At 46.9% G+C, this 23,999-nt stretch overlaps 1 protein-coding gene across 1 annotated transcript in view; it reads left to right on the top strand.

The window, feature by feature from the left end:
- Dennd5b (DENN domain containing 5B) overlaps nucleotides 1–23,716 on the top strand; it is a 72,815-nt gene extending 49,099 nt beyond the window's left edge. Inside the window, exons 11-20 of the mRNA XM_010629001.2 lie at nucleotides 1,993–2,074; nucleotides 6,730–6,858; nucleotides 8,961–9,082; nucleotides 12,090–12,235; nucleotides 14,644–14,762; nucleotides 16,030–16,217; nucleotides 18,403–18,485; nucleotides 18,633–18,759; nucleotides 19,485–19,659; nucleotides 21,120–23,716. Of these exons, the coding sequence (XP_010627303.1) occupies nucleotides 1,993–2,074; nucleotides 6,730–6,858; nucleotides 8,961–9,082; nucleotides 12,090–12,235; nucleotides 14,644–14,762; nucleotides 16,030–16,217; nucleotides 18,403–18,485; nucleotides 18,633–18,759; nucleotides 19,485–19,659; nucleotides 21,120–21,303 (1,355 nt within the window). The 3' untranslated portion in view covers nucleotides 21,304–23,716. The remainder of the gene's footprint in view (nucleotides 1–1,992; nucleotides 2,075–6,729; nucleotides 6,859–8,960; nucleotides 9,083–12,089; nucleotides 12,236–14,643; nucleotides 14,763–16,029; nucleotides 16,218–18,402; nucleotides 18,486–18,632; nucleotides 18,760–19,484; nucleotides 19,660–21,119) is intronic.
- Nucleotides 23,717–23,999: the final 283 nt, after the last annotated feature.

Genomic DNA, 23,999 nt, shown 5'->3' with positions numbered 1-23,999 from the left:
TAGTTCAGCTCTCTTATTTCTTTTTTTTTTTAACAGTTCTGGGCATCTGACTTCCTTATTTGCCTTACACGACCTCACTGTTACTCTAAAAAGCACCCAGAGCATAGCATACCTTTTCAGAACCCCTTCCTGAAGTTCCAAGTTGGCATTGAAAGTGCTAGCGGTGGCCTAAAATCATCTCATCTTCATGATGCTGCAGAGTGTGTGCTATATTTACCTCAGCAGGCCCTCTTAAGGATAGGAGATGACTGAGCCTGAGGAGAGAATTCAGTAGGAGTAACTGGAATGTTACATGTGCTGTGTTCGTGGTGGAGGCTCATCTTACAGGTCTTGTGAGCGAGGGGATGGCTTCCCCAGCAAGCGTGCCCACAGGAGAATGTCAGGGAAAATCTCACAGGCTGGTTACGGACAAGGTGTGAGACCGGAGGGTCCCTCGCTCACCCACAGAGATGTGTTACATTCTCCAAAGGGTCCAAGAAATCTGAGTGCTACATCAGTAAGGCATGGGTGCGGTTCTGCACTCTACAGTAATAAATGCGCTGGAAATGAGGAGAAAGGTGCAGAAGCATTAAAAGAGGAGCTTGGCACTTTACCAATGGGTGGCAACATTAGAAAGAACATTGCCGTGTTGGCAAGAGATTGCACTGAGCAGGGTGGCTAGCAGACAGGGTGTGGGACAGGCTTTGGAGAGCATGCTCACGCCTGTGAGTGCTCTATCGTGGATGCTACTGCTTTGTTAGATGTCAGGCTTCTCTGTCATCTTCAGTGTGGTTCTGGGAATGAGCCCAAGCCATGCACGTGCAGGCAAATGCCATACTCCTTAGCTCCCCCTCTGCCCTGCTTTGATCAAGTGTCTCTCAGGAGCTCCGGTACCCCTTGCTCTGCTGTGTCCGGCTATCCCATCGGCTAACCGTGGCTCCAGCGCCTCTCTTCAGCTGTAGCATCTGTTTGTCCCCGTCCTAGCCCGTGTCCTGCCACTTGTGTGACCATCTTTCACGCTGTCTGATCAGCGTCATTTTCCGAGCCATGTCACTCTCCCCCTTCCCAGATACACGTCGCTTGTATATTCTCAGACGGAAGGTGAGCACACCCGGGGCATCAGGGCACACTGGACTCTGCGCTACATCACAAGTGCCTTCCCGCCTGCCCCAGCAGAGGGCTTTGGGCCACACACCTGGCATGCAGGCTCTCAGAAGCACTGCTTCTCCCCCTTGACAGCCCCTTTGTAATTGTGCGTGGGTGGCAGGTGTTGGCCCTGCCTTTGTTCCCTGCCTGTTTTCCTCGGGGCCAGCTGCACATCGATGTTTGACCATTGCAGATTGTATCCTGGTCTCCGGAGTGGAATGGATCTAAAGAGATCTGAGAAAATAGCACATTTAAACTACAGCAGAACTCCAACCCTCAGGTCTAATTGTACTGGTGAATTTTCTAGGCAGCATTACAGTTTAGTTTTCAGGTGAGCGAAATGGAAATGGAGAAAAGGCGGCAGACCCCTTGGCGTCTCAGTGATGACACTAAGCGTGTGTCACAGATGTGCCAGCAGTTGGCTGGTGGCCACTGCTATAGGAGAATCCTCTTTCCTTCTCCATCAGTGTGAGCTGTACAGTCTTTTTCTTTTCTTTTTTTTTTTTTTTTAGAACATTTGGTGTACAAGAAGTTTACATTCATCTTAGTGAGTCGTGCACATAACACACTAACGATCCAGCTTACTTCCTTTATGATATGCACATTGTGATTTGGATTCTGGACTTTGAAGTAGAAACATGTCAAACTAAAGAGCCAAAACTCAGTTTAAAAAAAAATTCTTTTGGGATTTAATGTATGTGATTTCAATTTCTGAGTGCCTAAGGGGGAGGGTTTGCCTCATCCACCTGGGCCCTGGGTCAGTCCCAGGGTCACGGGTCAGTAAAGCGGCAACTGAGCTTTTCTCTTGTCATCTTCGAAGTTCTTACTGTTATTTTTCTAATACTTTGCTGGTATCTTTCTACTTAGTTGCCCTTGGACCAGAAAGAAGAAAATCTGACTCAGGAGTTATGTTACCAACACTCAGGGTCTCTCTTATCCAAGATATGAGGTATTGTAGATTACTATATGATAATAACTTTGAAGTAGTTTATCACCTTCATCTAAATGTCTTAAATAATTATGGCTATGTGTATGTTTTGCTTATGTGTCTTGCAGAAAGCATTTTAATAATTTATTTTACTTTTATACTTTGTATTTTTGCCTAACCTTGAATCCAAAGGGAGAATGCAGCCAAAAAGTTATAAAAGAACTTTAAACTATTTTATAATTTAAGGAAAATAAAACTCCCATAAGCTGGGTGCGTGGTAGCACACACCTGTAATCCCAGCACTTGGGAGGCTGAGGCAGGAGGATCTCTGTGAATTCAAGGCTAGCCTGGGCTGCATGGTGAGTTCAAGACCTGGCCTGAACTACATCATGAGACACTGTCTCGGGCTGGGGATTTACCTCAGTGGTTCTGCTGCCTGCCTTACAAGAGCAAGGACTTGAGTTTGATTCCCGGTACCAAAAAAAAAAAGAAAAAAGAGAGAGAGGGAGAGAGACCCTGTCTTAAATCCACCCCACCAAAGAGAAAACTCAACTCTCTTAAATACCTGCTGTCTACCAATATAGACTGAAAAAACAACAAATAAGACTGGGCACAGTGGCACACACCTGTAATCCCAGTACTCAGGAGGCCAAGGCAGGAGAATCAACAGTTCAAGACCAGCCTGGGCAACTTAGGGACTTAGTGAGACTCCTTCTTGAAATAAGAAAAATTCACCCGGGCGTCGTGGCGCACTCCTGTAATCCCAGCACTTGGGAAGCTGAGGCAGGAGGATCACTGGGAGTTTGAGACCAGCCTGGGCTACACAGTGAGTTCCAGCTCAGTCTCACCTACATAGTGAGACCCTGTCTCAAAAAACAAAACAAAACAAAACAAAACAAAAAAAATGAAGTAAGAAAAATTTTAAAAGGGCTGAAGATGTAGCTCAGTACAAAGGCCCTGGGTTCAACTCCCAGTACTGGGGGTGGGGATGGGGAATATCTTCAGAAGGCATTAAGACATTTAAGATAGATTTTTTTTTTTTAATTGAAGAAGTTAAGCTTTTCCCCTTTTAAACATCTTAGTCACAGTACTTAGCCAGCTCTTAAGAATGAGTGTGGTGGGGTTGAGGATTTAGCTCAGTGGTGCTATCACCTGCCTCGCAAGTGTAAGGTCCCAAGTTCAATCACTCGAACCAAAAAAAAAGAGCGTGGTGACATCTATGACTTGGGGCTTCTCTTCTATAGTATGTTTTATTATTAGTTATGGATATTGATTTGATAATTTCCTTGTGCCTCAGTTTTCTTATCTATCGGACAGAAACAGTAGCTGTCTCATAGGATTGTTGTGAGAATTACAACCCAATTTTAAACAAAATACCAAGAACTGATTAAATGAGAATTAAATTAGTCCACATAAAGAGTTTAAAGAAATACTTGTTTCATGCTAAGAGTTGGCTACATGTTAGCTGTCAAATGAATCAACTTGCATATTTATATTTAAAGTGTTATTTTGCCTTGGTAGACTAAATGTAGCGTATGATTCTTTGTGATGGTCAGTTTAAATGGTCCCAGATTTCTTCAGGAGAACATAAAACCCAGCAGCTGTCACCTCAGTGTGGTGACTGTTGAAAGATGTGTTGCTGTGACCTCAAGCTAAAATTCGGTAACCCAGTGAAGAGGTGGTCAGATAACTTAGGGGTACCCTGTTCCTTCCAGTGTCCTGTTGTTTACTTTTGCACACTTCAGGTTGATCTTAGGGGCAGCAGAAGAGGTGTTTCTTACACTTGCTGTGTTTACTTTGTGAAAGGCAGTAGAGTGTGCTGGTTAGGACTCTAGGCTTTGTGCAGCACGCCTGTGACCCAGCACTACAGGCTGAGGCAGGACCATCACTAGACCCAGGAATTCCAAACCAGCCTAGGCTGCACTGCAAGACCCTATCCTCAAAAAAATAAAATAAAATAAAGGACGCCTTGGTTCTGTGCTCAGCCTACAAGGGGCTGGTATTTAGCTCTGCCACTAACCAGCTTGGTAGCCTGGGCAAGTGCTTGCACTCTGTGTCTCACTATAAAATGGTGACAATAAAATACTTCTCTCAAAATGTTGGTGTAAAAGAGTCAATGAGTTCATAAATGTGCAGTGCCCAGAGTAGGTCTGGAAATGTGTGTGTGTGTGTGTGTGTGTGTGTGCACTCGCGCGCCAATTTTGATACACTGCATAAGTTACTTGTGTGTCTGCACTTAGTCCTTTTTGTGTGTGTGTGCACGCATGTGTGCTTAAACACACGCAGAGGTGCTTTTTTAATCCATGAGTTGTGATAATATGTTTCCAGTTTAATACCACAGAAGTCAGCCTAGCCTCCCCATTTCATTATTTGTAATGTCTTTATCCAGCCACTAGAAACCTCGCTCTAATCATCTACATTGCATTTACTTATTTGTGCAACCCTGGTATACACAGCCAGCCTTTGGGTGGGTAAGTGGGTGGGTGGGTGGGTGGGTTGGCTTGAGTAGGGGTTTGTTGTTTTCTTTTGGTTTTGCTTTGTTTGGGTTTGGGACAGGCTCTCCCTAAGTAGCCAAGGCTAGCCTTGCACTTGCAGTCCTCCTGGCTCAGCTTCCTGACCGCTAGGACTGGTGGTGTGCACTTCAGTTGTTTTGGGTTGCCAGCCCATACCCTGTGGGGAACAAGTGTGCTAACCACAGCACGGTGTTAGTGTGCAGCTCTGGTATTCTTTGTCTGTAGCCTTTCATATCCAATCACGACTGTTTTCCAAAGCTTAGATTACCTCTTTTTCCTCCATTCTCTTCAGTGTGGTTAATTATTTATTTGTAGCACACTTAAGTTGTTTTTGTTAGTTCGTATTCCAGTTGGGGGTTCTTTGCCTTCCTGGTTGAGTTTTTCCTCATTGATGTATGGTAAGTTTGGGTTGTTAGAATGTGGTTCTCCAGACTTGGCAAAAGCACAGAGGTGACGCAGGAGTGAGTGTTGTCAGCATCCCTCTCCTGTACTCCTCTGTCTTCAGTCCCTCTCTTGCTTGGTGCCCTCCTGGCCATCTCTTCAGCAGCAGTGAGCATATCCAGAGAACAAACACAGGTTTTGGGGTCACTCTCTATGCAGGGGCCAGGGCTTCCTAGAGTGGTGATGGTTCCAGGCAGAGGCAGGACAAACACAGACAATGTCCTGGTCATTTTGTGGTGCCAGAAAATAAAGTCCTGATCAAAAAATGATGTCTTTTCTTAGATGTGTGCCAGTTGATGAATGTGTAGGAATGGAGTAGAATTGGATGGTGGAAGTTTAAAGCCTTGTTGCTCTTAATCATCCATCTGGGTGCTGAGACCAGAGGGCTGAGGAACAGCCACTTCCACTTCAGAAGCTGCCCAGTGCCCTGGGCCTGGTCTTGGTGGACACAGATCCCTCTGCTGTGGCCACGTGTAGCAGTACCGATCCTATAAAACAAGTCTTCTGTCAGTTCAGAAACGGGCTCTCTGAGATGAGGTGATAGGGAGTCCCGTCAAGGGGCAGCAGAGCTTTCTGTCACTGCTTCACACTGAGCTGTTTTCAGGCCACTTCTTCAGTGTTAGTGCATCTGTGGTGGACACAGTGCTGTGGGCCTCTTGTCCACCAGAAGTGTGCAGCCTTACATGGAGCAGCGAGCGTTGGAGGCACCCTCACCCTCACAAAGCAGGAGAGAGGAGACAGGGAGGGAGGGACTGTGTGCTGCAGAGGGCTGTCCATACTCTGAGTGCTTGGGATCAGCAGAGATGTTCTGCAGTGTTTATTACAGCCAGTGTGGGTCATGCTGGACATGTTTTCACATTTTTAAACCAGAGGAAGAAAGACTTCCAGTAGTTCCCCTGACGGCAGTGGTTTCATAGTTTATGCTGTCAGCCTTTCAGTTCCCATCTGATCCTCCTTCCCCTGTAGGAGGAAAATCATTTAGGGAAATAAATTCAGTTCTGGATATAGCATTGATTTCCTCATAGAATACAAATGCGTGTGTGTGTGTGTGTGTGACATTCCGATGGTGTTTGGCTGTGTAATTTTTTTGTGAGACTGAACAGTTTTCCATATCTTGTGAGTTTTTGTTTTGTTACCTTTTTTTGGTACCGGGTCTTGAACTCAGGACCTTGTGCTTGCGAGGCAGGTGGCAGCACCACTGAGCTAAATCCCCAGTTTTTAAAGTTATCAACACAGTGTAACTTGACTTCTCTAAAGGCATGGAAATTAAGACTTGCTATCTTCCATGTATTGTCTGGGACAACTTGAATAATCATTCAGTGGGTTAAAGTTGTGGCAGATATTTAAACTATAGGACAGTCATTTTTAATATGAACTTGACTGTTCTGATTGTGTGTAGCTTTTATTTTCTTGAGAATCTAGAACTGTCAGTTGCCTGCATTCAGGCTGAAAGGAGGACATAGCAAATCCTGAGGAGTGAGTGCGTGCTAAGTGTTCACCACAGGGCACTGCCTTTGTGCGTATGTGCAGGAAGGTCTGACGTGGGGTCTGTTGTACAGGTGGCATCTTGGGAGGGTCTATCATCCCCCGGACTGCATCTTGCGCAGTGCTCCCCGTGAACATGAAGTCACTTCTCTGTGTCCAGTGCTGTTGGTTACTGTGTAGCTCTTCCTCGCCTAGTGGGACCCTAGACCCACTCTCCGCTGTCACTCCTGCTCCCAGGCATATTCAGAACATGAGTGAGATCAAGACTGATGTTGGGCGAGCTCGGGCGTGGATAAGGCTGTCTCTGGAAAAGAAGCTTCTGTCTCAGCATCTCAAGCAGCTGCTCTCCAACCAACCACTCACCAAGTAAGATTGCCTTGTGACATGTGTCTGTTTGTGTGCCATGTGCTCAGGAAGCAAGCTGCAGGAGCTGACAAACTAGCATCTTCAGCATGAGCTGCTCATCTGTGCTTCTGCAGTTCAGCCTGCACAGTGCTTTTGGTCATTGCTGGGAAAACACCCTACACTTCACAGCCCAAGACCAGACTGCTGCGCTGCGATCAGAGCAAAAGCTAACCAGACCACAAGACCACATCCTATGTTGTGAAACGAAAATTTAATTTTTTTCCAATCCTGGGGATCGAACGCAGGACCTTGCGCTTGCCAGGCAGGTGTGGTACCACTGAGCTATATCCCCAACAACAAGAATTTTTTTTTTTAAAAGCTGGGTGTGGTGACACATGCCTGTAATCCCAGCACTCAGGAGGCTGAGGCAGGAGGATCCCTGTGAGTTTGAGACCAGCCTGGGCTACATAGTGAGATCCAGGGCAGTCTCAACTACATAGTGAGATCCTGTCTTAAAAAACAAAACGACAACAAAAAAAACAATTTTTTAAAAAGTGGGGCATGATGGTGCACACCTGTAACCCCAGTACTCAGGAGGCTGAGGCAGGAGGATCGCTGTAAGTCCAAGGCCAGCCTGGGCTACATAGTGAATTCAAGGTTAGCCTGAACCACATAGCACAACCCTATCTCAAAAAACCAAGGGGGAGGAAAATCTGGACTAGCAAATAAAGGATAAGGCAAGGGTCAGCAGTAAAAGGCTTTATCTGACAGTCTTGCCGGTACTTATATTTGATAGGTTAGAGCCAGGAAACCAGTGAAGTATCAGGTCTTCGTTTGCCAGACTAACAGTTCCCTTTGTTGGGAAATCTGGATGACACCATGTCCAGATGTGTACATTAGAGAACTCTGAGCTCTGAAGAGCAAGGTTACATCAGACTGATGGTCTGTGGGAAGCCGTCCTGGTGCCTGCTGCATCTTGTGTAATTTTGGGTTGTATATGTCTCCCTTTCTTTACAGGCCCCGGAGCATTTAAGGAGGAGTTTTAGGATCCAAGGATTTGATTTTGCAGGCCGGTACCAGGGGTCGAATTTGGGATCTTGTGCTTGGGATTTAGCTCAGTGGCACCACACCTGCCTCACAAGCACAAGATCTTTAGTTCAATCCCTGGTACCAAAATAAATAAAATGGGCTGGAGATGTAGCTTAGTGGCAGAGCACTTGCCAAGAATGTGTGAGGCCCTGGGTTTAATTCAGAGCAAAAAAAACAAACAAACACCAGAGGGTTAATACCAATAATAAAAGGCTTGAAAAAGAACAGCGCTTCATCCGTGTGTTTAATAAAAGTGGCAGCCAGGTGTGGTAGCACACACCTGAATCCCAGCACTCAGGAGGCTGATGCAGGAGGATTGCTGAGAGTTCAAGGCCGGCCTGGGCTACATAGTGAGACTGTCTGGAGGAAAAATGGCAGTATCTTTAGTGGTATCTGTGCTATTTTTCAACTTTTTCTAAACTTCATTTTTAATGACTATACAATATGGTAGCTTTTGTTTTTGTTTTTGTTTTTTTGGCTCTGAGGACCAAGCCGAGGACCGTGCATATGCCAGGCAAGCACTTTTTCATGAGCTATTTTGACTTACCGATGACAGGGAAGTGGACTTTAGTAACTGCTCGCATTTCACACTGCCCTCAGCTGCATTCTGAGAGTAGAACCAATGAGTGAGGGCTTAGATGAACCGTTAATGATCCTGCTGATCCTGCGGCACAGCTGTGACAGACTATTTGCTCTCCATTACCAGCATTGGGTGCCACTTTCACACTGCTGTGAGCATGACAGACAAGTAAATTTGTGCCCTTCTGCCTCCTACCGGTCAGGTAGAAAGTGTTTTACTAGGGGCTTGGATGTCCCTCAGGAAGAGTACCCCCCACCAAGTGAGACCCTGGGTTCCTCCCCCATGCGGGGTGGGGGGTGGGAGGGGAAGTTTAACTGTCTGTAGATTTGCAGACTGCCAGTTCTTTGAAGGTAAAGTTCCTTCCCATTGTTTGGTTGGGATTTCTCTTTACTCCAGACATAGTGAAAAGCATGACATATACACTTTTGTTTTGTGCTCCTCTTACCCTTCTTAGGAAGCTTTATAAGCGCTATGCTTTTCTGCGTTGTGAAGAGGAGAGAGAGCAGTTCCTCTACCATCTCCTTTCCCTTAATGCCGTGGACTACTTCTGCTTCACCAGCGTGTTCACCACCATCAGTAAGTCGAGTCGCTTAGCTGACCTTGCTGCAGACATGCAGTGGGTTTGTTAATACTGGGTCTGCAGGAGTGGGGTGCGCCTGGCACAGTATGGGACACTGCTGGCCTCCAAATCCCACCCTGAGGATGCCCCTCAACGGCGATCCCTCCCTCCAGCCCAGCCATAGCCATGCTGCTGCCCCAGGTGCTAAGACCACAAGAGATGCCTCGTGCTCCACAGCGCCCTCTTCAGCCTGCTCTCCTCCTCTGTTTTGGTCCAGGAGCCCCCTGTTGGGTGCTGATTCCTGCCTCAGAGTCTGTGATAGGAAACATTACCTAGCGTGAATACAGAGAGGACTGTTTTATTAAATAAATAATCTAATGTGCCAAATAAAATCAGAGAATCCATATGGGTTTTGTTTTTTTATTTTATTTTTGAGGCAGGGTCTCACTATGTAGTTGAGACTCACCTGGAACTCACTATGTAGCCCAGGCTGGTCTCGAATTTACAGCGATCCTCCTGCCTCAGCCTCCTGAGTGCTAGGATTACAGGCGTGTGCCACCACGCCCGGCCTCAGAGAATCCATATGTGATAACAGGGTACTCATACAGCTGAAAATTGCTGAACTTTGCTATTCACAGACCTCATGATCTTGCTGGGAGGAAATGCTGATTGGCGGTGTATTTTTGATAGAAAGCTGTGCTGTGGCATTTATTCTACCTGCTAGTACTCATTCTCCCTTTGATCCCTTCTCTAGGGAAAGGTTTTCTTGTACCAATTAGTAACTGTATTGAGTGGCAGATGTCAGAAACTTGAAAAGCAGTGGCCTAAACAACAAGAGGTTATGTTTCTCTTCCAAGAGAGGGACTCACAGGTGGCCATGTGCAGTGCTGCACAGACCAAAGCTCATATCCCTCTTCTTGCCCCTTTCTGGGCAGAAAGCTGTGTTCTTCATCCACCTCCCGGGAAAGAGGAAAGAGGCAGTCTGGGGTGGGGAGGGCAGGGTCAGTTCTTAAAAATAGACTTACCTCAGAGTCCCACTCAGCACCTTGCACGGTCCACTGGCCCAACTTGTGAGACTGTAATTTGGCTTTCCAGTCTCTGCTCGGGACAGACAGGTAAAACAGGAATGGGGGTAACAGAGCCCTCTGAAATTGCTGTCCAGCTACGCTGAATTAGGTTGCTGCAGACATGAGAATCTAAAATAAGATCTGTGGTTCCAGGCGAGCAGGTCAGTTAGATCCCTGGGGCCCTCCTTGTGTCTGCAGATCTCTCCTCTGCATCTCCACTTAGGACGTGGGACCCTGCATGGCAGAGTTTCTGTGTGATAATGCTTCTCTTTTTACTCAGCTGCGAAGTCATGCTGGGCACCAGGCCCTTGGAGGCTTGCACCTCCAGGCGGGCCTTGTCCTGCAGCCTCCATGGGCATTGTCAGGCAGGACCAGGAGGAGCTGCAGGCCCCAGACATTCTCTCACCAACCTCTTCTGCTTTCAGTTCAGTGATTACCAGTCAGTCAAAGCATGGCCTTCCATCTCACATTTTCCTTTTCTTTAGCCAAAATAAAAGGACAGAGAGAGAGGCTGTTTGGCCAACATAAAGATAGTCACTTACATAAAATTGGGAAACAAACCATTTACTCATTGTTCGCCTGCCCCAGGAGCTCAGATAGGAGAGAGTCCGTGTCTGGGCAGTGAGTCCTGCAGGTGGGCTTTATTCAGAGACAGCTTCTAGCACTCCTGTCTTGCAGCCCAGTGATTAGAAATCCCAAGGACATGAACAAAAAATATTCTACCTTATTTTTTAAACAGCGTAACCTGGGTATAATCCGTGTCATCTCAGGACTTTGGAGGCTGAGGCAGGAAGATTGCAATTGGAGCCCCACCTGAGGCAGGGTGGTCAGGGTGTGCAGGGTGTGAGGGCCTGGGAGTCTGGTGAACAAAAATATGCTCATGTATTTGAGTCCCCTATTTTAGAGAGGCCAAGGAGACCTGTAGGTCGCCTGGGCAGAGGGCTGCAGTGGAACAGTACCATCTAGTGGTGGCCTTTGGAAACGCCTTGCAAGGGAAAGGCTTCCCCAGACATCTGGCCTCTGCAGTCCCCAGGGCTCCCTGCACAGGCTGAACCTTGGTGGCTTCCCAGGCTATAGCTTAGTCTTTATGGTGGATCCAGAATGGAGGTGCCTTTGTTATTCTTGGTGTTTCATACTGGGCTATGAATGTGGGAAGGGAAAGTTCTAAAGTGAGTGCTTTAAAAGCAAGCCTCAAGAAAATCAACAGTGGAGTTTAACCAAGAAGTCATCTACCCCTGTTTTCATATGAAACCAAATCAGTAGTCGTGTTCATTCATACTCAGCTTTGCTTTAAAATTAATTTTAAAACATAAACAAGGAGCCAGTCATGGTGGTACACTCCTCTAATCCCAGCACTATCAGAGGCCAAGGCAGGAGGATCACAAATTTGAGGCCAGACTGGACAAATTAGAGACTCTGTTTCAAAATTTAAAAGGCAGGGGTAAGAATGTAGTTTAATGGTAGAATGCCCTGGGTTTGAGCCCCAGGTCAGGGCGGGGGGGAGGTCTGGGAATGTGGCTTGCCTAGTATAGGCTTGGCATGGGTTCAGGGCCCAGGTCCACCCCCAAAAAAGCAATGACAACATTGCATATTCCTGTGTTCCTATCTTCAGGAATTCTCTTGCTGTGTTGGAGGCTGTTGCTAAGTAGTAAGCGGTAGTGTATGTCACTATGGTGATAGATTCACCATACACGTGCAATAGTGGATAGTCATGGGACCCACCATGGGTGGAAACTTACAGTTTAGAACCCAACCTCGTCTTTCCAGACCGGAAGAGGCTACGATCTCATTTCTTTGTACAATGTGAATACATCTTAAAAGATAGGTAGATCATGCTGGTCATTCTGGTGCACATCTATAATCCCAACACTCAGGAGGCAGAGGCAGGAGGATTGAAAGTACAAGGCCAGGGGAGTTTTATTGTAACTTTTCATTAATTTCCACATTTTTCTCTCAGTGATCCCATACAGGTCAGTGATCATCCCAATTAAAAAGCTGAGCAATGCAATCATCACCTCAAACCCTTGGATTTGTGTATCAGGAGAGCTGGGAGACACAGGGGTGATGCAAATCCCCAAGAACCTCCTCGAGATGGCTTTCGAGGTGAGTGCCCCAGGGTCCTAGCAGAGACATCGCTGAATTCTCAGAGTCCACTTTGGCCTTCTCGTTCCCGTTCTGTCCAGTGCAGGGCCGTGTTTTGAGTGTGTGCATCTTGTCGTCTACGGCAGCTTATGCTTATGTGTCGCACATTGTGGCAGTTCACAGTCACTGCTCAGTTTCCCTGCTGACCTGGGTGTGGTCTGCTGTGGTCCATGCCGGTGCCTGGCCGGTGGGGTGCAGAGAATGCCTGTCTCCCATAGCGGTTCTCTTCCCTGCCTCTGACTGTGTGGCCTTTGGCACAGGACCAGAGACCCGGTGTAGTGCTTATCACACCTTGCACCAGTCGGTAACGTTCACAGAGACATCTTAAAGAGGACTGTTGTGTCACGACCGTTGGACTCCGGCTCTTACTTGGTATATTATTTTCATATTTTTGAGCCCATATTGAGTTTGCTCCTGGCATACGGGAAGAATTTCCCAAACCCTCACACAAGAGCCTGTTTCATTCCATCTCTGCTGCCTTAGTAAATCAGGCTGCAATCTTCTTTCATCTGGGTCGCCATGGTGTGTTGTGAAGAAGCCACAGTTGCAATGCACATGGCACCTGCTGCTATAGTCCCGGTATTAGGGAGGCTGAGGCAGGAGGGCCATGCCTGGCCCCAACAACTTAGTGACTTATCAAGGCTCTGTCTCAGAAAGGGTTGGAGATGTAGCTGGGTGCAGAGACCCTGAGTTCAATCTCTAATACTGAAACAAAACAACACAGCCAAGCATCAGGAAGTTAGATGCTTTTAGAACTCACAGCTCCTGGGGCTTCCATCCAACACAGTCAGGTAGGGGTACGGGCTCTTCTTCATCAGATTCTAAGTCAGTGTTACTGGGATTCGTGTTTGAAGTTCCTTTAATTTCGTACTTGTCCACACGGGGCTAGTAGGACATCAGTAATTACAGCAGTCGCCCTTCATTTGTACTTCACTTTATGCAGTTTCAATTAGCTGCAGTTGAGCACAGTTCAAACAAGTTAAATGAAATTTGGGGGGTGTTGGTTTTTGTTTGTTCTTTTCATTCTACTGGGGTTCAAACCCAAGGTCTTGCACATGCTGGGCAGGTGCTCTACCACTGAGCTGGGTCCCCAACCCCTTACTAAAACTAGAAAAATGGACCGGGAATTTAGCTCAGTGGTTCTGCCACCTGCCTCATGAATACAAAGTCTCAAGTTCAATCCCCAGTACCAAAAAAACAAACAAAAATAGAAAAACGTAGGATAAAGAAAATGTATGCACAACAGAACACTGCTCTGCCATAAATAAAAACAAATTTGCGCTGCGGATTTGGCTCAGTGGTTCCAGCGCCTGCCTTGCCAAGTGTAAGGGCCTGAGTTTGATACCCCAGTACAGAAGGAAGGAAGGAAAAATCTGACTTCTTTTTTTTTTTTTTTTACCAGGGATCAAACTCCGGCCCTTGAGCTTGCAAGGCAGGCGGTGGAACCACTGAGCTAAATCCCTGGCCATATGACTCATTTTTATGAAAGTGGGCGCACTGGAGACGATAGTGTTAAGTGAAATAAATCAGACACACAAGCTTAAATATCATATTCTCTTACATGAAAAACCCAAAGTATAAATAATTGAAAGAGCAAAATGAAAGATAATAGGATTTTTTTTGCAGTAGAAAGGAGATCAAGAGTTAGAGAAAGGGGAAAGGGAAGTAGGGAAAGTCAAAAGAATTAAGATGTGTTATGTACACATATTAAATTTTTTAAAAATAGAAAAACTAAGGACAGGGATGTAGCTCAGTGGCGCTGCATGTACCTGGAAAGTGCAAAATCCTGAGTTTGATTCCCCAGTACTCAAAAAAAGAAATACTTGAATGTTGGTGATGGGGGGCCAGGGTATTGCTGTACAGTTCATCCTGGCCTTAAACTCACGATGTAGCCCTGGCTGGCCTTGAACACACAGCGATCCTCCTGCCTCTGCCCCTGATCCCTGAAAGTACAGGCATGCATCACCAGGCTGGGCTACATTGGTGATTTCTCAGTTAGTGTTAGGGTTTTGCTGTCCTCTTTGTAAGTCTGTCTAAACAGTGCCCTCTTGCGCTTTTGGACATCCTTCCCACCCTTCAAGGCTCACAAAGCCACCGTCTTGGCGAGGGCTCTGGGTGCCTACACACCTTTCCCTGTCCTTCCCTGGCTATCCTCTAGCCCTTACTCACCTTTCAGCCCAGCCCTTCTGTTTGCAATCCATGTTGTCAGTCTCCTGTCCCCTTGTTTGAGGGCTCCCCGAAAGCCAGGAACTATTTCCCTAGTGTGTGGCTCAGCGCATCTCTGTAGCTACAGGGGAAGGGAAGAAGTGCCCAAGAAAGCTGGAAGGCGGGTGTGTTCAGTGCTGAGTGACCTGTACTCCTGCCCACAGTGCCAGAACCTGGGGAAGCTCACCACTGTCCAGATCGGTCACGACAACTCAGGGCTGCTAACCAAGTGGCTAGTGGACTGCGTCATGGTCAGAAATGAGATCACGGGACACACATACAGGTGAGTAGGTGGCCTTGGGAGCCCAGAGTTCTTTGATAAGGATTTCTTTCTAAAATTTTTCCACTGGCTTCTGAATTTAGTTTGTTTGGATTTTTTTTTTTTTGTTTATATAATGTAAAAAACCCTCCAAAAATACTGTTAAAAATAGAAAAAGCCAGGCATGCTAATACATGCCTGTAATCTCAGCACTAATAAGGGGCTGAAACAGGATGATTAAGAGTTCAAACCCAGCCTGGACAACTTGGAAACTTAGCAAGACCCTGTCTTAAGATTTAAAAAAGACTGTGATGTTGCTTGGGGTTTAGAAAGCCCTGGATTCAATCCCCAGTACCACCAAAAAAAAAAAAAATCAAAATATATTTGCTGCCAATGCTCGGTCCACAAGTGTTCAAAAAGATGGCTGTAAGTACGGGACATTAAAGGAAGCTTAAACTATTCCTTTTATGCTGCCAAGAATTGAACCCAAGGCCTTCACACTGAGTTTCATCCCTGGCCTTTTTAAATATTTTTATTTTGAGGCAGGATCTAAGTTGCCCATGCTGGGTTCAAATTTGCAGCTCTTTTGCCTCAGCCTCTCAGAGTGCTGGGATTACAGGCACACCCCATGGCACCCAACTTCAGTTACTTTTGCTAAGAGTAAAAAAAGATGGATTGTATTGGTTACACTGAACTCTGCCCTAAAGGGACAAGCTCCTCTCTTCTATGCCTTAACTCCCACCTTAATTTCTACTATGAAAATGTTCTTTCTAAAACTATCCAGAGTTTTAATAATACACTTTTAAGTATTAAAAAAAATTGGGTCCCCAGTAACACAAGAGAAAAACAAAGGACAGAATATTAAAGAATTACTTTAGGGCTAGGGATTTAGTTCAATGGTTCTGCCACCTGCCTCTCAAGCTCAAGGACCTGAGTTTGGTCCTTGGTACCAAAAAAAAAAAGGAATTACTTTCATTTGAAGGGTGATAGCAGCGTGTGGCTCTGGCCCCCACTTAGACATTCATACTGAAGTGTTGGCTGTAAAATACTTCAGCTACAACAAAAGCGAAACATGTGGCAGATAAAAATGTGGGGGTCTGATACATTATACTCTGTTTTTCTACATTTTTTGAAGTGTTTATAGTTAGACAGTTCACAGGAGTGAAAGTGAAGGGTTGGCGTTTCTTTTTTGTTTGGGGTGTGTGTGTGTGTGTGTGTCATTTCTTCTAACCCACTGACTAAAGCCAGTGCAGAGTAACTGTGATGGAGGCGTTTCCTGTCGTCCCGGCAGGTTCCCATGTGGGCGCTGGCTGGGGAAAGGCGTGGATGATGGGAGCCTGGAGAGGATTCTCATCGGGGAGCTGATGGCACCGGCAGCGGAGGAGGACCTCGGGAAGCAGTGTCGGACCCCGCCCCAGCAGAAGTCACCCACCACAGCCCGGAGGCTGAGCATCACCTCACTGACTGGCAAGACTGCCAGTGAGTAGCTGCTTTTCCTGTTTCCCAGTGTGGCTCACACATTTCAGGTTTCCTGTGGTCAGTTCACAGAACACGACTGTGTTTGTGAATATAGTGAGGAGATGGAAACAGAAGAATGCCAGGCATGATGGCACACGCCTGTGATCCCAGTTACTGGGGAGGCTGAGGCAGGAGGATGGCAAGTTCAAGCTCGGCCAGGGTAACTTGGTGACACAGCGAGACCCTGTCTCAAAATACAAAAAGATCTAGGGATGTAGCTTAGTATGAAGGTCCTGGGTTCAGGCCCTAGTTAGGAAGGGAGTGGGGGAGGGAAGTTTTTAAAGGGGGCATGAGGAGGAAGTATCTGTAGCTCAGTGGTAGATCACGTTGTATCATGCACAGAACCTTAGGTTTGATCCCACAGCCCCAAAGTTTGTTTTTAATTCATTAAAATTAGACCACCACTAGCCATTCAGATTATTGCATATTCTAAGTCCAGTTTCAGGGAACTAGGCCTGTTGTTGAGAGACCGTTATCCTCTCATTTTTTATAGTATTTTCTTTCTTTGCTCAACAAGCAGCCAATTTTAACCCAAGACTCAGAGACGCATAACTGGGCGTTCTGGGAGATAATTGGAAGAGTTTTGGGAACAAATAAAGACATTCCTCATTTAGCAACTGAGTTCATTTCCGGGACCAGGTCATTCAGAAAATTGGTCGCTAGGGATATACAATATTCAGAACAAAGAAATGTCAAAGGAAACTCCAACGTGATGACCTGGCTCTTGTTTGCATCACTCCTACATGCAGTGCTGTAACGTATACCAGGACATAGACTACGGTACTGTACTGTGCAGTGAGGTCAGCAGAAAGGACAGTACTGTGCTGTGGAAGAAGCCACCAGAAAGTCACAGTGCTGCTTACATTCCTGTGTTGTGAGCCCAAATGCAAGTCATCAGTCTGAATAGTCATTGAACGGGTAGGTCTTTAAATGAGTAATATCTGTCAAAGTTTTCAAAATAAACTTATGTTGAAAAGAGAAGAGAAAGACAAAACTGCTAGGTAAAGAACCTACTAGGTGCCGAAGGTGCCATAGTATCAATATTCAGTAATTTGCCGGGCGTGGTGGCGCACGCCTGTAATCCCAGCACTTGGGAGGCTGAGGCAGAAGGATTGCTGTGAGTTTGAGACCAGCCTGGGCTACATGGTGAGTTCCAGGTCAGTCTCAACTACATAGTGAGACCCTGTCTCAAAAAAAACAAAAATAAATTTCTTTTTTCAGTCATTCGAGATTTGCATTTTAACAATCTTTAGAAATAATTTACTTCCACTTTACCTAAGCAAACGTATATCAGAGAAATCCTCCAGGAGGTGAATTCAGAGATTCCCAAACAGTACCATGTATACTTTTTTGCTTTATGCTCTGGTAAGTAAATTGGATGTAATAGTTTACCACTACCAGAAAACACCAAAATACATCATTGTAGCTGGATGTGGAGGCGCATGCCTGTGATCCCAGCTACTCACAAAGCTCAGGCAGGAGGACTCAAAGTTCGAGGCCAGCCTGGGCAATTTAGTTCGATGCTTTTTCAAAATAAAAGTTTTTAAAGGGCTAGTGCCTGTAACTCAGTACTAGAGAGTTTACCTACCGTGTGTGAACCCCCAGTACTGTTACTCTTTTTGTGCACTTGTAACCCTGAATGGAGTCTGTACCACTTCATGTTTTTTAGCCATTCTTGGTGCAGCCTCGATGAGCGAGTAGAAGTGGGCACCAGCAGGGCTGGCTGGGAGGAAGGAGCCAAGGGCTCTTTCTGGCCTCCCCCCCTGGAAAGCAGCACCCTCCAGGCTGGCTCACCAGCCTCCAGCCTTGGCCTCTGCCCCCCATTCAGGGCCGGGAGGGCGGGGGTGTCTTCGCTCTGATGCTGTGACAACACCCACTTTTTTTGTTGTTGTTGTTGTTTTTTTTTTTTTCGGTACCTGGGATTGAACTTAGGTGTTTGTGCTTGCAAGGCAGGCGGCAGAACCACTGAGCTAAATCCCCAGCCCTCACTCTTGCCCACTTTCCCTTCCCTGTTTACAGCTTCCAGGCTCTGGCTATGTCCCGAGAGCCAGCCTGCCCTGGGAGGGGCTCCTCTGAGACATGGCTGGCACCTCCCAGGCAAGGTGTTTTCCATGGGGCAGCACAGCCACTGATCCTTGCTTTGCAGGGCCTAATGCTGGGCAGATCCAGGAGGGCATTGGAGAAGCCGTGAACAACATCGTGAAGCATTTTCACAAACCTGAGAAAGAGGTACGTGGGGCTATAGAGCTGAGGACCTCCCGGCAGACTCCAGGCCCTGCAGAGCTGCTCCCGGGTGCCCAGGGTGGGGTCGCTCTAGGGCGTGCCTTAGTGAGAAAGCCACAGCCTTCCATCTGCACAGTGTGTTACACTTCACAGAGGGGGAGCCTTACCCTGTTGCTCTGCGGAGAAAACGGCCTGGTTGCAGCCCTCGAGCAAGTTTTCCACCATGGCTTCAAGTCAGCCCGCATCTTTCATAAAAACGTCTTCATTTGGGACTTCGTGGGTGAGTTGGGCAGATGTGTGCCACCACCTGGCCCTTGAAGTGCTTCCCAGAGAACACAGGGCCCGGGAACCTGAATAAAACAGGCTAGTGATGAGGGGGAGACTTTAAAAATAAACATCAAATCACAATTTGTTTGGCACACGTTTAACAAATGTTTACGTACAGCATTCCAGACACTACTTTAGATGCAGCAGAAACACTTACATTTGGCAGACTTATACTCTATGGTGGAAGAACCAGTAGTACACAAAATCTTAACAAATATGTAATTTGTGTGGTACCCAGAAGCCGGATGTGGTTGTGCACACCTGTAATCCCACCACTCTGGGAGGCTGATGCAGGAGGATTGCAAGTTTTAGCCCAGGCTGGACAGCTTAGTGACTTAGTGAGACTCTGTCTCCAGGTTTAGAAGCGGGGAGGTGCTGTGGGCTGTGCATGTAGCTCAGTGTGAAAATCCTCGGTTGAGTCCCCAGTAACAACACCAAAAAAAAAAAAAAAAAAAAAAAAAAAAAAAAAAAAAAAACAGCAGTAAACCTTCCAGCCTTGTTCAGCAAGGACCGTGGACCCGAGAACTCACTCTGAATCAGTGATGGGGTTGTGGGTTTGATGTCAGGACTGGCTGCCCTGAGAGCTCACTAGTGTTTGCAGAATAAACTAGGTGCTGGGGCTTCTTGTGAAGGAAGTACTGGCACATGTTGTGATGTGATTCTGTTTTCCTCCTCCAGAGAAGGTAGTTGCTTATTTTGAAACCACCGACCAGATTCTAGACAGCGAAGATGAAGTCCTTATTCAGAAGTCGTCCTACAAAACCTTCTGCCACTACGTGAACGCTATCAATACAGCACCCAGGAATATTGGGAAGGATGGCAAATTCCAGATTTTAGTTTGCCTTGGAACACGGTATAAAGCCAACCTTTCACTGTCCTCCTTTGATACCTGTTAAGCAGGAGTCGGAAAAGATTACAACAAAGCTTGCCCTTGTCTTCCTTTCATTCCAACTTTCATTACAAAGCTCCTGAGTTCTGGCATCCGCCTGTCACTTCATGACTACCACTACATACAGCATCCCGTGTCCTGGCAAAGAGCACAGAGAGTGCTAGGCTAGCAGTACACCCCACAGACTCTGAGAGTGTATGACAGAGACCAGGACCTAAATAAGCGCTCTAGAACGTGGCCACAGCTCAGCCGCAGGGCGCACGCTTGTGATCCCAGCCCTGAGAGCCAGAGGTCAAAGAACTGCAGGTTTTAGCCCAGCCTGGGCAAACAGACTATAGACGAGGCGTCGCTAGGTTAGCAGGCTCTCCCAAGGCACAGTGACAAAGGGAAAGCCAGGGTCTACTCCCATCCCCCCGGAGAGCCTGCTGCTTCCAAAGGTTAGGTGAATCCTGGGTAGAGCTGAGTGTGCACATGTGCTGTACCGTGGAGACCTTGTGCAGTGGATACTCACTGCTGTATCACTTTAGATTTAATAATATGACGGGACTCTTATACAAATGCCATCTTCCAGACTATTTCCTACCCCTTTGTTTTTATTTATTATAATGGTACTTCAGTTCATGAACACATCTGTTTGCAAACAATTTGGTTTGCAAATAGAAGCATTCAGCAGAATTTTGCTTCCGTGCATGAACTCTGCATCACGTGACCAGTGTGACCGTGGCCACCCTTCCCACCAAAACACTCATGCAGCCGTCTTTTCCAAAATTGTGGAATAAATGAAGTTCATGAATTGAGGCACCACTGCATTAGTGTTGCTGGAGATCAAACCCTGACATTCACAAACTCATTGCTGAGCCCTGTCCCAGCCCTCCATACCCCACCCCACAAAGGGTTACATCTTTAGCCTTTTTTTTGGTACCAGCGATATAACTGAAGACCTTGTGCTTGCAAGGCAGTTGCAGCACCACTGAGGTAAGCCCCCGGCCCTTTCAGCCCTTTTTTATTTTGACACAGGGCCTCACTAATTTGCAGTCCTCCTGCCTCAGCCTTCCAGAGCACTGGGTGTGTACCACCACACCTGGCTTCTACCTTTTGTAAAGGTGGTAAAATCACAATTTTCTTTTTCTTTTCTTTCCATGATTGGAGAGCCCATGCCAGGGCTTCAGGCATACTAATAAGCAAGCGCCCTGCGGCTGAGCTGTGCCCACCTTCTAGAGCGCTTATTTAGGTCCCAGCCTCTCTGATACACTCTCAGAGTCTGTGGGGTGTGCTGTTAGCCTACCACCCTCAGCAATCTCTCTTTACTACTACCAACCATGTCTTGTCTCCAGTTTCCACCCACACTGGATATGCATGGCCGCCACACCTGCCCAGGGAGCGCAGCTGCATGTGTGCTCAGACTGGCTCTGTTTGCTCTGCAGGGACCACCTGCTCCCACAGTGGATCCCGCTGCTGGCTGAGTGCCCTGCCGTCACGCGAATGTATGAGGAGAGCGCACTGCTGCGAGACCGCATGACTGTCAACTCGCTCATCCGGGTCCTGCAGACCATCCAGGACTTCAGCATTGTCCTAGAGGGCTCGCTCATCAAAGGCGTGGATGTGTGAGGAGGGCTGGGCGGCCTGCGTGCTGCGGGCCACCGATGGTTTCGTCTGGGCAGCCCTGTGGGCCCAACGGGAAGGTCCTCATTTGCAGACAGGGAGATGCCCTACTGTAGTTCATTTAAACCTGGAATTTAGTATAAAATAGAGTATTTTCATGTGTTAGATGTGTGTAAATATACTATCTTCTGTAAAAAATTATATTACCCTAATAAGATACTTTTCTTAGACTGAATATTCCTGTGACTTAAAATCCATAGTTTGAAAATGTTGGGGGTGGGGGGAGTGGTGCTAGTCAGGAAGAAGCCAGTAACCCTGTTCATGTAGGTGCTGGGCGGCTGTCCCCAGGGTCACAGTGGCCTCCTCCTGGCGCAGCCTCGGGGTGACCAGTCTACCGGCTGTGTAGCTGTCCTCACCTTAGCGTAAGTCATAACCATTTGATACCTTTCAGTTAGGAGTCATTCTTCCAGTCTTTGCAACATTTTTCTGCACAAAGTAAAGACAGAAAGTATTTTAAATACCAGACCCAAGGAGTTTGGCTGCATGGAAGGAGAACACAAAAAGATAGACTCCTCCATTCTTGGCATTTTTTTCTTCTGTTACTGGAGGGACTGGGGTATTTTCAGGGTGTTAGCAGCTCACTTCTGGCTTTTGGTGTCTTCGCCTGGCAACTGCTCTCTGCAGAGCCTGTACCCTGAGGGTCACAGGAACCCCTGGACCTGCCATCCCCCTGTGGAAAGCAAGAAACCTGGAGGAGGAAGTGGAGTTGGCTCAGCGCGGCCTGGAGGCCTGGAATGTTTTTGTGAACGTATTTGTTGACCATGACAATGCACATAACAGAGAGGGTAAGAATGACCGCTTCTGGGCGTCTCAGGGCAAGCTTTGTGTCCCTCTGTGAGAAGGGGAAACAAGTGAGACAACCTGCCCGAGACGTGAAGGCCACTGCAGCACAGACTGCCTGAATGGAAGCGAACCAGGAGGCAGCAGGTTTAAAAGACCAAGGTTCGTAGGTAACTTCCCAGTTTGACAGTTTGCTTTGGTCTTGATTTTGGTTTGGTTTTTTTCGTTTGTTTGTTTGTTTGTTTGTTCGGAGAGTCTCACTAAATTGCCAAGACTGGGCTCAAACTTGTCATCTTCCTGCCTCAGTCTCCTAGACTGTTGAAATGCAGACCTGCTCCACGTGCAAGACAGTTTGGTAGTTTATTAAGAAGCTAAGTAAAAAAAAAAGAGAAGCAGCAGCAGCAGCAGCTAAGTAAATGTAGTATTAGCTGGTTCCCTTAACGTCTTCAGGCAGGTCCTGGAACTAATGAGGCACTGGTACAGCCTTAGAAGAATTGCCTCAGCAGAGCTCAGCTTTTATTCCCCTTGTGGCTGAAAAGCAGAGCCAGGGCCTTGCAGGACCCTTTGTGACAGGAAGGTCCTGGGCTCCAGCAGCAGTGTTGTTTCCCTCTTTTCCTGGAGGAAGGGAGTGATTAAACAAGTGCCCACACCGCAGGCCCTGGGATGGGCAACTTCTGGTGCTGGGAGGAGAGGGCTGTGGAGCGCTGAGCTGTGTAGACCTGGGGAGGAGCCCAGAATGTGGCTTGGTGAGGTTATGTGCCTGCCATCCAGCTGCCCTAGCAGGTGCAGCTGCCCTAGGGACAGAAGAGGCATCCAGAGGCTGCTTCCCTCGGGCTGTATTTGGTGGTCACCATCCGGGCTATTAGGGTAAGGCAGGAGGATCAGAGTTCAGAAGCAGACTGAGCAACAGTGATAAACCATAGGTGGTCCCGTGCGGGGTCACCCTTGCCATGACTTCCCTCGCGGCCACGCCTCTGGCACTCAAGGCTAGAGCTGAGTCATCTGCCCACCTTCCCCTGTACGGATGGAAACGCAGTGCCGAGGGCTGCCCTGCCCCCACTGGCCCTGGTGCTTGTTACACCAGGCTGGCTGCATGGCACCAAGCTGCAAGGCATTCACAGAGTCAGTCTTGTTGCCTTGGGATTTGTATTGATCCACCTCTATACACAGAAAATAATATTCCCTTAATATTCATTTATAAGGACTAAATAATTCATTAGAAATTTCATCTGTTGTAAAAACTGGGAACAGAGTTGCATGGGGGGGCCCATGGGTAACAGCTTATTCTTTTGGATAATTCCCGTGGTAGTAAATCAGCCTTCAGAATAAATTTAATACTGAAAATAGGATAATGTCCTTAAGATCCAAATTAGATGCATAAAAAGAACGCTGTAGGGCTGGGGATTTAGCTCAGTGGTTCTGCCACCTGCCTCACAAGCACAAGAACCCAAGTTCGATCCCCAGTACAAAAATAAAAAAGAATGCTGTAACTGGTTTTGGGGTCACTATAATTATAATTTAGTTTTCCTGTGGCTTATAACTGTCTCTGAGCCAATACCAAAATATTTTGAGCAAGCAAGTAACAGAATGCTTAAATAAATGTCCATCACCACTCAGCTGACTTTGATGGACCATATGCATTTAGAGCTATCCTCTCTGCTACGTTAATTTTTAAAATCAGTATATTGCTGTAGAATCACACCTCAAAGTAAATAGCCAATGCTGTCTTTGTCTGTCCTCCCACTTCCAAATAAATTAAAAGTTAATGCCTGGGACCATAAATAGTATTCTCACATCATAATAGCTTGAGGAAAAATTGTTTTAAATGAATTGCTGGGCTGAGGGTGTAGCTCAGTGACAGC

Source organism: Fukomys damarensis, unplaced genomic scaffold (genome assembly GCF_012274545.1).
Source record: "Fukomys damarensis isolate Sample0158 unplaced genomic scaffold, DMR_v1.0_HiC HiC_scaffold_15, whole genome shotgun sequence".
NCBI classification, from domain to species: domain Eukaryota; kingdom Metazoa; phylum Chordata; class Mammalia; order Rodentia; family Bathyergidae; genus Fukomys; species Fukomys damarensis.
The sequence above is the reverse complement of the archived record's forward strand: the minus strand, read 5'-3'. Positions and strand labels throughout refer to the sequence as shown.